The sequence below is a fragment of the Haemaphysalis longicornis genome, unplaced genomic scaffold, assembly GCF_048455015.1.
Source record: "Haemaphysalis longicornis isolate Haplotype H1 unplaced genomic scaffold, Haemaphysalis longicornis Haplotype H1 scaffold_6, whole genome shotgun sequence".
In the NCBI taxonomy this organism is placed as follows: domain Eukaryota; kingdom Metazoa; phylum Arthropoda; class Arachnida; order Ixodida; family Ixodidae; genus Haemaphysalis; species Haemaphysalis longicornis.
This window is the reverse complement of record NW_027526407.1, coordinates 210,488,953-210,502,688: the sequence shown is the minus strand read 5'-3', so window position 1 is coordinate 210,502,688 and position 13,736 is coordinate 210,488,953. Positions and strand designations below refer to the sequence as shown.

Here is a 13,736-nt window from a genome sequence, read left to right as displayed (position 1 = left end):
GAGGAACACACGCCCCCTATCGCTTAGGAGTTCCCGTGGTGCCCCGTGGCGTAGGACGAGGGAGTGCAGAATGAATGCACCAACCTCACGTGCCGTGGAAGCGGGAAGCGCTGCTGTTTCGGCATAGCGGGTTAGGTAATCTACTGCCACAATTATCCGCCGGTTACCAGAAGAAGAGTATGGCAGTGGGCCGTAAAGATCAATGCCAACGCGCTCATATGGACGGCAGGGGCTGCAGCGGGCCGGCTGGCTTGGGGACAGGCGACTTACGTCGTTGACAATCAGTACAGGCACGAACAAATCTTCGCACAAAGCTGTACATACCACGCCAGTAGTATCAAGTGCGAATGCACTTTATAAGCGACCCCAAACCATCCACCGCCGGCGGCGGCGGCGGCGGCGTCCGCAGTGCTCCTCTATATTTAAAAAAGAAACAGCATCCGGCGCCAGGTTTCGATCCGAGGACTTTGCGGCCGCAGCGCGACGCTCTACCGATCAAGCCATGGACGCGACGGTGATATCAGTGTTAGTGACGCGCCTTATAACTTTAACGCATTCAAACTACGTCGTCAGCGGCGTGCGTTGGCGACTCAGCGGCGTTATAGCGGCTTGATAACTGCGTGGTGTACACGTGATACTACAAACCCGATGGAAGAGATGGAAGAGAAGGCGGCGAGGCGGTGGGCTGCGGGGGCCGAGCGCAAGCGCCGCAAGCGGGCCGACAACCGTGCATTCGCACTTTCACATTCTCCCCCTCGGGGAAATGCGGGGGAATTTTTCTTTGACGAAGTCGGGTATAGGTCTTCAAGAGTCCCGAGTGAGCACTCTGCGGATCATCGTGGTAAGCGGCACACACCTCCGCGCGGAGACTCCGTGGAACCACAAGGAGCCACTTGCGGCCGTCCGGCATGTAGTTGCGGCGGTAGAGGAGGTTGTCGCGAATGGCAAAGTGAGCAGCCTGGCGACGCAGGGCCCTAGGCTGAGGAAGGGTCGACGGTGAAGACAGGAAGTTGACGATAGTAGCGATCCATGGATCTTCTTTCTGCTGGGAAGCCATGTCTGGGAGAGTCAGCGACGACAAGGTAGAGTCCGTTGTGCTGAGGTGTGCCGTATCAGCGGACACCGGGGAGCGAGAGGGGGCGTCGGCGTCAGAATGCTTGCGGCCGGATCGATACATAACACGAATGTCGAATTCTTGGAGACGGAGGGCCCAACGAGCAAGTCGTCCCATGGGGTCTTTGAGAGACGACAGCCAGCACAATGCGTGGTGGTCGGTGACAACATCAAAGGGGCGGCCATAAATATAGGGGCGGAATTTGGTGAGCGCCCAAACTATGGCCAAGCATTCCTTTCCGGTCACGGAATAATTTCGCTCGGCCTTGGTGAGAGTTCGACTTGCATACGCTACAACGTATTCGTCGTAGTTGGGCTTCCGTTGGGCAAGCACTGCACCGAGACCGACGCCACTGGCGTCAGTGTGCACCTCCGTAGGAGCTGCTGGGTCGTAATGCCGGAGGATAGGTGGTGAGATTAACAGACGTCGCAAGGAAGAAAATGCTTCATTACAATCCGGGGACCACGCAGAAAGAGCGTTATCGCCGTTCAGCAGTCTTGTTAGGGGGGAAACGATGGTAGCGAAATTTCTGACGAAGCGTCGGAAATAGGAGCAGAGCCCGATGAAGCTCCGGAGGGTTTTCAAGGAAGTCGGCTTCGGAAAGTCGGCGACAGCACGTGGCTTATCGGGATCAGGCGACACACCATCTTTTGAAACAACGTGGCCCAGAATAGTCAACTTGCGCGCACCAAAACGACACTTCTTTAAGTTTAGTTGGAGGCCGGCAGCGGTGAGACACGCCAGGATCTGGTGGAGACGAGTTAGGTGTGTGTCAAAATCGGGAGAGAATACGACGACGTCATCTAAGTAACAAAGGCATATATGCCACTTGAGACCACGCAAGATGTTATCCATCATTCTCTCGAATGTGGCAGGTGCGTTACATAAGCCAAATGGCATGACGTTAAATTCATATAAACCGTCCTGGGTAAAGCGCTGGACACATGTACGACTGGTACACGCGATTCGCATGCGACTGATCGTTACGATTGATCGTTCGGACCTGTTTTGGCGTCGATCGCTGGTCGAAGGAGGCTCACGACATGCGTCTGGCAAGCCAGATGCAGTCGTGCCATCGTTGCAATCGTCGTGAGGCCATAGCCAATGAGAGCCCGCTGAGCCCCAACCCCCCGCAAACGGCGTGCGTTGCTCTGGTCGGCTCGGGTGTTGGAAACTTTAGGCTGAGCATCCTGGCGGATATTTGATCGCCGCTGTCTGTGTAACTGCGAATGACAATCCGTAACACAACTTTTCACCACACTATCATCCCTTTTCTCGCATAAGCTACTTTTTTTAGCGATCAGATTGATTCAGAAGAGCAGCGACAAGCGTGGTTGCTACCGTGGTCTGCGCCGGTTCGAGCCGCTGAGTGTGCCGAGCTGGCAGGCGCGACCGACGTGTGCGCGGACTGTTTCCGAAGGCAGAAAACGCTTCGCGATTGCCTGCTTTATCAATTTCTTGCGAACAAACGCGCGGAATCTACAAATTCAGCTCAGCGATCGTCGTAGTTGAACATCTGCGTAGCCTGTTTCGATGCTTCCGCGCAGGTATTGCCATCTCACGACCGGTCGGCGCACCGCCCGCCGCGCGCCGCAGCGGCCGGTCAGCGTAGGCTTGCATCGCGGCAGACATCTGATCGCCGCTTTCAAAATAAGCCCTGATAACAATCCCCAGCACAATTTTTCACCACACTAACACCTACTTTCTCGCATGTGGAACTTCATTTTAACGATCAGATTGATTCAGAAGAGCAGCGACAAGCGGTTGCTACCGTGGTCTGCGCCGGTTCGAGCCGCTGAGTGTCCGAGCTGGCAGGCGCGGCCGGCGTGTGCGCGAACTGTTTCCGAAGGCAGGAAACGCTTCACGATTGCCTGCTTTATCCATTTTTTGCGATTGAACGCGCGGAATCTACAAATTCAGCTCAGCGATAGTCGTAGTTGACCATGGAGCAAAAACGGCGGGCGGAGCGACGCCGACGACGCATCGCAGGCGCGCATCGGGTAATGTGTCTCAAATTCACGCGTACGACTAGTCGTGGTGACAGTCGTAACGATCAGTCGCATGCGAATCGCGTGTACCAATCGTACATGTGTCCAGGCGGTCTTGGGGCGGTCCGATTCCGCAACCGGCACTTGCAAGTAGCCCGAGCGCAAATCAAGGGACTAGAAGAATTCCGCACCGTGTAAACAATCGAGAGCGTCGTCGATGCGAGGGAACGGATAAACGTCCTTGCGGGTAATTTTGTTTAGGCGGCGGTAGTCAACACAGAAGCGCAAAGACCCATCTTTTTTTGTTACGAGGACCACGGGCGACGACCATGGGCTTTGGGACGGCCGAATGACGCCGCGCTGTAGCATGTCATCCACGTGCTCACTAATAACACCACGTTCCGGCCCCGACACACGGTAGGGTCGTTGTCGCAAGGGAGCATGATCGCCTGTGTCGATGTGATGGGTGACTGTTGACGTTTTACCCAACGGAGCTTTTGCACAGTCAAAGGAAGAACGGAACTTGTTAAGAAGGGCGAGAAGCTGCGTGCGCTGTGTGGGATCCAAATCGGCGTCCAGGGACTGCTTGAACACGTCGGCAGACAGTGAAACGTCAGTAGAAATGGACGAGTCCAGGGCAGTGAGCGAAAGCGCAGCGGGATCATCGCAAACGTCGAAGCGGCTGATGGAGCGCATAGCTTCAACATGGCCAATTGACTCTCCATGGAGCAGGCTGACAGAACAGTGGGTTTGGTTGGAGATAAACATTCTCGTATGCCCACCTTGCACTGTAAGAACGGCGAATGCGAGTGGCAACTCCTTTCGGCGAACAAAAAGGTCGCCTGGTGTGAATAGGACAGGTCTATCGGGTACGGGCGCACTAGCAAGGTCAACCATTACGGAACTTAGCGGCGGGATATCGACGTCTTTGTCCACGGTAATCTTCCATTCACCAAACAAATGCTCAGACAGCGGCGGATCGTTCTGGGAAATAAGTTCAATCTCAGCCTTGGCACAGTCAATTACTGCGTTATGGCTTGACAAGAAGTCCCATCCAAAAATAACGTCATGGGAACATGAAGACAAAACAACGAATTCGATGGTGTAGACAGTGTCTTGGATCACTACTCGAGCAGGGCATGCAGCCAGTGGTGACACATGTTCAGCACTTGCAGTTCGAAGCGAAAGTCCCGACAGTGGCGTCATAACCTTCTTCAGATAGCGGCATAGTTTCACACTCATAACAGAAATCGCGGCACCAGTATCGACAAGAGCAAGAATAGGAACTCCTTCAACAACTACGTCGACGACATTTTTCGGAGATACACGAGGACTTTGACATTTTGCTACGTACGCAGTTCGTGCCTCCGGAACTGCGGGAATTAGTTTCCCGCGTCATGAGGCGCTGACTGACGGCGCATAGGAGAGATGGAGCGGCGACGAGGAGAAGGCGATCGGTGACTCGCGAACGTCTGATGGTCGGATTAAAAGGATGGTGACGGCGGTCCCGCAGGTGCGCGACGGGGAGCTTGGCGGGAAACATACACTGGACTATGAGATGCTTCAACCTGCTGCATTGCACGGTGACAGTAACGTGCTACATGTCCTGGGAGACGACAGGAAACGCATATAGGTCGGTTGTCCTGAGTGCGCCACGGATTCGTCTGCTGTACAGCCAATGGCGCGGGACGGCGGAACTGGGAGACTGGCTGAGGAGTGAACGTCACAGGCGCTGGTATGTAGGGTCCAAACGAGGGGACAAAGGAGTGGACAAGTGGCGGGGCAGCCCTTGCAGCGCATAAGGCGTACGTCAACGGAGCGGTCACTGGCGGTGCCATGGTAGCCATGGTTGGAACAGTCAGCGGGGCAGCGGGTGTAGTTGACTGGTGTGCAGGTGATAGGGCTTCGGCGACCTGCTCCCTGACGGTGCGCTGAACAGCTTGAGGCAAACTTGGTGCAGGCTGCTCTACAAAGGGTACCAGCGAAAGTTGCCGAGCGACCTCTTCCCGGACGAAGTCCTTAATCCTCATCTCAAGCGATGCTTGTTCAGAACTGAACGATAAACTTGACAGTTCTGCGCCCGTCCCGATCGAGTGTCGAACAAAACTCCTCTGCCGCCGCAGCTCATCATAGCTTTGGCAGAGCTTAATTATCTCAGCCACGGTCTTTGGGTCTTTGGACATCAACATCTGAAATGCGTCGTCTTCAATTCCTTTCAGTATGTGCCGAATCTTTTCTTGCTCAGACATATCCATGTTGATACGCCTGCAGAGATCCACAACGTCTTCGATATAACTTGTAAAATTCTCGCCGGGCTGCTGCGCGCGGACGCGAAGACACCGTTCAGCGTGCAGTTTCCGCACCTCTGGCCTGTCGAACGCCTCTGCGAAGAGGGTTTTGAATTCGCCCCACGTTTTGATGGTCCTGCCGTTGTTCCGAAACCAGACCTCAGCCACTTCCCTAAGGTAAAACTCGACATTGCTCAGCTTAGCTTTGTCATCCCACTTGTTGTAGACGCTCACTCGCTCGAATGTGGACAACCAATCCTCGGCATCATAATTACCTTTGCCGGTGAAAAAGGGCGGGTCACGCTGACGGATGGTGCCGGCACAGATGACCGGTGGCACCGGTGATGGTGGCTGTTGGCCTGCGTCGACGGGGTTGACGGGCATTGGTACGGTGCGGTTGCGAAGCTCCAGGTTGGTTCACCTCGTACCCAGCTCCTCCACCACTTGAAAGGCGGTTTAATTGCTAACAAGCAGTAAAAGCTCCAGAATACACCGCGAACCGCGCACTTGTCTGTACGTTTTTCGTTTCTATTGCAACTGGCACAGAAAAGACAAAACTTTTTTTAAAACATCCTTGACCAGTTGCCCTTCCCGGTCCAATATTTGCCGTATTTGTTCTAGCCCCAACCCACCTCCACCCCTAGACTGCTTCAAAAGTTGGACGACCTAACTATAGTTGTTCTATGCGCGCGTATAAACATTTGTGCGACTTTTGCCTCACTCGATATGGAAATAAAACCATCTTTGTTCGTGGTAACAAATACCTTCGCACAAAGTTCGGCCGGCGTCCTCGGGAAGAGCGAAAGGTAACGAAACTGCTCCTCTGATAAACGATAAACTACGTTTTTATAAATGCCATCAACTGCTGATGTCTCTGCCTGTATAAATCGTTCACGGAAATAAAGCATTTGGTTGTTAGGGAGCGCTTCGTCCAGTTGTTCGTCCTTTGTCCCGTCCTTTGCGCTGTTTTTGCTATTCTTGTAGAAAACAGCACTAGATAAGTAACTTTCTACGTGTTTTGCTGCGTCAGCTGTGGAAGTTGACGTATAGTTTCACAGCAACTTCCCAATTCTATCCTCAATGTGAAGCGAGGTGAAAAATACTGACCGATATTCACAAAGCTGTTTGCATGTAATGACACTGTAAAAATAAGTAGTGATTGATCTGCGCCCGTGCACGGTTTGTTTCATTCAAACAGAGCGATATGATATACGAGGCGGCAGCCAATCAAAGCTGCTTTTCGATATCGTACGAGCAAGTAGCTTCGTAAATGTGGACCCGCTTTTTTACTCCGCAATGCCAAGAGTTGCTATTCGGCCAGTTATTCTGATGCAAGTATAACTGTCAGACGGTCTACTTCATCTCGATTGATAGCAATGCGACGTCGAAATTGCGCTCGACTCCATTAGCATATGTAAACGTTAGTGGAAGTTATTCTGTACAAAAAATTACCCCACCTTCCCACGAGGGGAACCCTGCGGAGATGCTACGCATCTTGGGGGTTCACTTGTTGTTTCCGTTGGGTTGATTCTCTAGTTGCGTGAAACGTGCGAGGAACGCGTATGATGTATTCTTTATTTCTTTGGCCGGTGCTGGAACGACCGCGGCTATGACGCAACGTGGCGCGGCTATGACGCAACACAATCCAACACAATCCACTTTAATCCAATCCAATCCAAATCCAAGCCAAGCCAAGCCAAGCCAACCCATTCGAATCCAATCCAATGCCCCTCGCGAGAGAGTGTTCGCTATCGGAGAGGAGAGGGGGTGTTGTTGTTGTTAAATCTTTTATTCAAAAAGGGAAGGCCGGAGGCCCTGTGGGGGAGTTGGGAGGGGAGGATTCATGGTTGAAGGGGGCTCGTATGAGTTCGTGGTCTTCGGGAGGCGGCATCAGTTTTTCACAGGACAATTGTTCAGCATTGAATGGTCCATTCACTGGTGTAGGCCATCGCTATATAACTCGCGCTAGACCGCTCTTAGTGGCGAACCGTATTATAAGGTTAAGGGTGTGTTCATCTAATGTGAGGGGATCGATACGGGTTGAGGGATCTGGGTTTGGGGAAGTGAAATTCCGGTATCGAGAGAATTTGGGGCATATCCAGACCAGGTGGTGCAAATCAGCTGTGACGGCTTGCTGACAGTATGGACATTTTGGGTTGATGTGGGGGTAGTACATTTTGCGAATTGTTTCCGGTGAAAATGATGCATCTGTATAGAATTTGTTAATAAATATTTCTTGGGTTCTTGTAAGGGAAGGGCTGTTGGAAACGTGATCCTTCGGCGTAAGTTGCTTGAGTCGGAGTTTCTTTTCGTGTTTGTACCGGTGTATGCGAATGGTGGGGGGTACGCTGATATTTTCGGTCGTGTCCAAGCATTCCGGAAGGTCTGAAGGCTGGGCGACGGCGAGGTCAGCGGAGGATAGGAAAGAGCAAGCCTCCTGCGCAGCTTCGTGGGCTGCCTGATTCCCCGGTGCCGCCAAATCATGGCCAGGAGTCCAGTCTATGCGGACTTGAATGTCATGCAGTTGTACGGTCATTGTTTGCCGAATAATTTGGTTTACGGAAGGGTGCGTTGAAAATGGTCGTCGAAGTTCTTGAAATGCTTCGTAGCAATCGGTTAATATTCGGATCTTTTTGGTATAGGTTGATGGTAGTCGTACATCAGGTAGTCAAGAGCATGGGTAATGGCGAGTACTTCCGCTTCCGTGGGTGTTACAGGAATTTTGGAGTGTCGGGTTCCTATAATGGTTCGGTCATCTGGGGAAACCCAGGCAGTTCCAACATTTGGTGGTGTCAGGCTGGCATCTGTATAAATGTCGATTTCGTCGGGTTGTTTTGCGCTGAATAGCCTCTGACAACGTTTTTGTCTAGGAATGGCCGTTGCGCGGGTGATGGGGTGAGTTGTTGTTGGTTCGGTCAGGAGAGTTCGTTGCCACGGAGGAATAGGTATCGGGAAATCAGGTAAGGGGATGTGATCTTGCTTATCCCAGGCCGTGAGTATGGCACCTTGATGGGTAAGTTTCCGTTTGAAGTTGTATTGGTCGGTTTGCTCTTGAATAATTTTTTCAATTGGTGGAAGGGCAGCCGCAGATTGGAGGTTAGAGATTTTGGTATGGCGTGGTAAGCCAGTGATTGTACGAAGAGTCGCATTGTGAAGGACATTAAGAGCGCGTCGTTGGGCACAATTCAATGTGTAAGATTGGGCTCCATATGTAAGAATACCCACTGCAACGGCGCGGGCAAGTGTCTGCACTGCTTTTTGCTTTGCTCCTCCATGCTTATTAGATAGTCTTCGTATGGCATGTTGAGTCGAATTCCATTTCTGTTTTAATTGGTTCAGCCATATAGTCGGGCTACTTTTGTAACCGACGGGGATGCCTAGTAGGCGAATGTGGTCGAGTTTGGCGGTGACAGGTGTGGTGCCAACGATGATGCAAGGCGGAATAAAGTCAGGAGCTGGGTTGCGGCCAAAAACTAACAGAAATTCGGTTTTGTTAGGGGCTAAGGAAAGCCCGAGATCCGGTAGGGTACATTCAATGAGCGGCGGAGAGCGCAGCTCGCGCGGCGAGGAGAATGGGGGAGGGGTGTGGACGGACAACAACAACGCCGTATGGAAGGACAAGGTGAGTGAATGAGATGCAGTAGCATCTAAAACAATTCGAAAAGCGACGCTATCACGCGACGCTATGGAGGCTGCCGTGAGTTGCCGTCGGTCCTGGCGCAGCCGCTTTCGCTTCCGTTCCATCCCCTAACGTCACGTACTGCGGCCGGTAACAGCAGCCTTTTTTTCAGTTTCGGTTCCCAAAAAACTCCCATCTTCACGAGCCGTTTGCGTCGCGCGCGTTCATGTTTGAAATGCAGTATTGTGCATTTCGCAGTCTTTTCATGTGTACAATTAATGACATTATTTCTGCGTTGTCGGAATTCTGAGCGCAGTTGGCCTTTAAGAACCTTTGTGCTTTCAAAAAGAGGTGCGGTGCACCCACGAGTCTTGCAAGGTGGCTGCCGGTGCCGACACATGAAGGGCATACGCGTGCTCCGTTAAGCGTTCGTTAACACATGTCCCCGTTTGTCCAACGTACACTGCCCCGCACCTGAGGGGGATCTCGTAGACTATGCTGTCGCGACAGGGAAGGAAGTGAGTGGCACGTTTTATCCCGCATGCCGCCTTCGGTGGCGTCACGTCGTTCTCAGCTTTGCACACTCTCCCACTCTTGTTGGGTGCGCAAAACACGGTCCTTACTCCCGCCTTCTGGCCGATCTTCTTGAGTCCATGCGACCCTTTGTGCACTTGTGTATTTGTGTACACAACTTAGCCTTGTGTACATAGTTCATTATTTGCCTGTTTTCTTTTCCTTTTCTTTATTGTAGAGTTGTGACGCCACTTGTGTCTTTGTATATATTGCTAAACGCAATAAAGTACGTCCAGTCGTTAGTCAGCGCCCGTTAAGCCTTTTAGCACAAAAGTGTTTTATGCCCGGGTACACAACGATCTCACTGACGTCATATCCGTCACGAAAGTGACTTCACCACAAAAAGGGCCACTGACGTGGCGGCTCCTGGATTCAAGCCCACGAACTTCAGGCCTCTCTCTACAATGGGAGGTACGTGGCGCACTGCTGACTGCGTATATGAACAACGACGTGAGCTGCTCTATGGAAGCGTCATATGTCCTTCGCTATGACTCAAAAAGACGGTGCTGCAATCTAGGAGCGCCGAAGCGAAGTAGCGCATCATGACGCTGATGAGCGCCGACAGTTGGGGCCTCGGTGCCACCGCATTAATGCTACAGAAGCTCAAATCCTGAGGCAAATACAAACAAACACGTACCCACATAAATCACGACTGGCAAAAATGTTCCCCAATTCCCTCGCGCTATTTCACGCAACCTGGGCGTGCCCGCGCATCTGGCACCAGGAAAACAATAGTATACAGATTAATCCTATCAAGACATGGGAGGCAGCCCTGACCAGCTCATCTCTCGAAGATCAGCTACGTCTGATCCAGAGAGCCAAGGTGGGAGCCGTTGCATCTGGAGCCCTGGACGTCGGGCCCCACCCATGAACTCCCTCTCAACTTTTCACCCCCGTCCCCTTCCCCTTTCTTCTCACAATCTAAGTTCTACTACTACTACTACTTCGTGTACTGCGAACGCGCGTGAATTGAGGCATCCTCCGCTGTTGCGTTGTTCCCTAACCGTTACGTGTTCCGAGCTGCTGTTACTGTGCATCTCATTTTTTGTTTTGTTGTCCCGGGTTAAACCGGTTCGTTTTTTTTGTTTGTTTCTTGCGTGTCGGCCTCACTTTGTATGGCGGGGTCAGGCTCGCGAACTCTTCCCACATGAAGGATTCCTTTAACATGCAGCTGCTCCTGTGAAGGCCCCTTTCACTTTCGTGTTTTACCGATTTCTGTGAAAGAGGGATCAACCACAATTTTCCTTCCTTTCTTGCGCGTCCTTGCGCCATTTCTCCCCCGATAAGGTTCTGTATATGTTTCGTTCCAGCTAAGCTACCCTGACTGCGGAGTGGCGCTTTCTCGCGAAGCAAGATCAGCTGCGTCCTCATTACATACCGTCTAGAATAGAAGCAGCGCCGCCCTTGTTTAAGATAACGCGGGGGAATCACTCTGTTCCTCTTCAATTTTTTTTTTTTGCAAAAGAGAGTTTGAAATCTGTTGATCGGCTACGCGCAAGAAGAGCGAGCCCGTGTCAGCCTTTGAATGGGCCGTAAAAACAACATGCACGTCTGGTTCATGGGCTGCTTTCTCCCGCATGACAACGACACCAATTTTATCGCAAACTTCGAATCAGATAATAGAGATATTGAGGAGAACAGATGAGAGAGTGGCAACTTCCCAGCCACTTTCTGGCGACGTCTTTATGACGTCACAGGATCATGTTTGTGCGATTGGCGGAAGCCCACCTAAGCCGCTGCCGTGGAAACATTACTTGGCGACGGTAGTGGGGCCGCCAGTTCCTTTAGACCTACCGCTCCAGTACGAACTTGCTGTTACACTGATAACGATGTCGCTGGCCCATAATACGTCACTGCTGAACGTCACTGCAGCACAAAATGTGCAAGTTTTGATACATTGCGTTTTTGTTCAGGCAACTTTTTCCATCAGTAAAATGTGCTGTTGGGCTAGTTGGTGCAATTTTCGTAATTCATAACTTTTTTCACGGCTGAAATAGAGCTCGTACAAAGTTGCACTTTGTCTTCACGGCCCTGTCAATGACGGCATGGTGACAAGCATAAGAAGAATGGCTCACTTCGTTCGCAGGCAGTTGACGACGTCCTCCGGATGCGAGACGAGTGTCTTCTGCTTCCCGTCCGAGCAGCCGACGATGGCGGCCACGGCGTCGCCCATGGAGACGCTCTCGTGCACAGCGTCCACCAGGTCCAGCGCCTTCATGTTGCCGCTTAGCATGACCGCCCTGCGGAACAGGCCTCGGCTCATGGGCGACAGGACGTGTGCGTGGACGCTCATGCCGCCCGCGCTCTCCCCGAACAACGTAACCCTGGACGGGTCCCCGCCGAAGTTGTGGATGTTCTCCTTGATCCACCTGCGAGGGAGAGAAAAGGCGAGGCTGTCTTGCAAGGTTGTCCCTGTAAAAGCGCGGTCTTGGTTATCGAGCGAAGGTTTTTTATGGCCAGGGTTTCCTGCATTTAGCGTGCAGCTGTTTTGCGGCCGCTCCTACGGTTTCACGCCGCCCCTCCCCGTCGTCCCTCGGTGTCACCAAGACAATGAGGAAGACACTCAGGACAGAGCGAGGGGGAAAGCGAGGGAGGAGAGCACGGCGAAAGGGTGAGCAGAGAAGCCGAGTGCCGCGGGGGCCGCGCGAGAGACGTGCTCTAGCTGCGCGGCGACCCAGTGCGAGATGGCGCTAGAGTAGCGCGCGCGTCCACCTATGCCATGTATGGGAACAAAACATAGGATAAAAGAATAAAAGTTGTCTGTAACTGTACATGTATGTCTGTCTGAAATCCTTAGCCTCAACACGTTTTGCAAAGTCGAAACACCTTAACAGCTGCGCTCAAATTTCGCATTAGTTAGCATCGGAATCCACACAATTTTTATGATGATGATGATGATAATTATTTAGGGTTTTATGGCGCGAGGCAGACCAGGGCAAAGAGCGCCATAACAATGATGGAATGCTATGAGGTGATATTAAAATGGGATCTGTAAAAATCCACTACATTAAAATTAAACTATGGAAGTTGGTGTATAGGGCCATAATTAAAAAGTAAGAAATATTGGCATGCAAGGTGTTAAAAACCCCACGATACCGCCATTGTTTCGTGACGGAACATGAGGACAAGTGAGGTCATGGGGAGTATGATATGTACTTTAAGAAGTCAACATCCGCAAGGTAATTAAAGACTCTTCTGTAAGAAAACATGGGACTATCTGATAAAAATAATGAAGGGTGCAAGAGTATGTAATGAGCGTATATTTCATTAAAGTGACGTTTTCTATGTCACACATCTCGCATTCAATAAGTATATGAAGAAAGGAGAGCTGCCCCGCCACTGATGACAGTGCGGCTTGTTTCCGTCTGTAAAAGGTGTGAGTCTGTGATGAGTGTATCTGCATAATGCTACCTCTACAAATCTGTCATGTTTTTCAGCAGGAGGCTTTTCTATTTTGGGTTTAACTATATTTATAAAAACCTTACAGGCTCCAGGTGGAGCATAGGGTAAGGGGGGCATACAGAAAAGCGGAACTTGGGGCATATAGCCAACACATTCTAAAAGGAAAATATAAACAAGATTAACAGGACATCATTATACATTTTTAATGAAAAGGTACCCTCAAAAATTCATAAATACTCAAATCAAAAGAAAAATTCAAGGAATGTGTAAACAGAGATAGAAAGCATGGTTATCGAGTATGTGGGAAGCACACATGTGAAGTAAAAAGATTAGGAAAAATGCGCATTTAGTTGTTCCCGAAATTTGTCATGGTTTGTTATAGAAGCGATAGCGTTCGGAAGTTCATTCCAATGGGATATGGCGCGAGGTAGAGCCGATGAATTGAATGCAAGTGTTTCCCCATACCCCCATGTAGTACTTCTCTGTCCCATTGTTGATGCTAGTGGTCCCGCAGCTTCCTTTTCACAAAAGGTTTCAGATCTCGATATAGGACCTCATTTATGTCTATGCTGCTTCGAAGGGCGGCAGGTGCAGCACTACAGTCAGCAGCTTCATTTCCAGCAATGCCGCAGTGGCCAGAAACCCAGCAGACTGTGACAACGAGTTTCAGGCCATAAGCCGAGTAGAGAGCTATTAAAGCACAATTAAAAGTGGGGTGTCTACTGATCTTCCGAGATGAAAGATTTGAGATG

The 13,736-nt window shown here is 51.1% G+C and overlaps 2 protein-coding genes across 2 annotated transcripts in view; both read right to left on the bottom strand.

Annotated features, from left to right (window-relative positions):
• Window positions 1-13,736, bottom strand: part of LOC144141338 (acetylcholinesterase-like) — a 77,739-nt gene that overhangs the window by 18,005 nt on the left and 45,998 nt on the right. The window contains exon 3 of the mRNA XM_077672932.1: window positions 11,658-11,951. Within this exon, the coding sequence (XP_077529058.1) occupies window positions 11,658-11,951 (294 nt within the window). The remainder of the gene's footprint in view (window positions 1-11,657; window positions 11,952-13,736) is intronic.
• On the bottom strand, window positions 215-5,774 carry LOC144141703 (uncharacterized). The gene is made up of 3 exons (XM_077673216.1): window positions 4,718-5,774; window positions 857-1,059; window positions 215-250 (listed from the first exon to the last, which is right to left on the bottom strand). Exons 1-3 carry the CDS (start codon window positions 5,772-5,774, stop codon window positions 215-217), a joined length of 1,296 nt encoding a protein of 431 aa, XP_077529342.1.

Coding starts and splice junctions, on each gene's coding strand:
- LOC144141703 (XM_077673216.1), bottom strand. CDS start 5,774: ATGCCCGTCAACCCCGTCGACGCAGGCCAACAGCCACCATCACCGGTG. Junction 1,060..4,717: donor ACCTATATGCGTTTCCTGTC/GTCTCCCAGGAC, acceptor TGACTCTCCCAG/ACATGGCTTCCCAGCAGAAA. Junction 251..856: donor CACGGAGTCTCCGCGCGGAG/GTGTGTGCCGCT, acceptor CCTGTCCCCAAG/CCAGCCGGCCCGCTGCAGCC.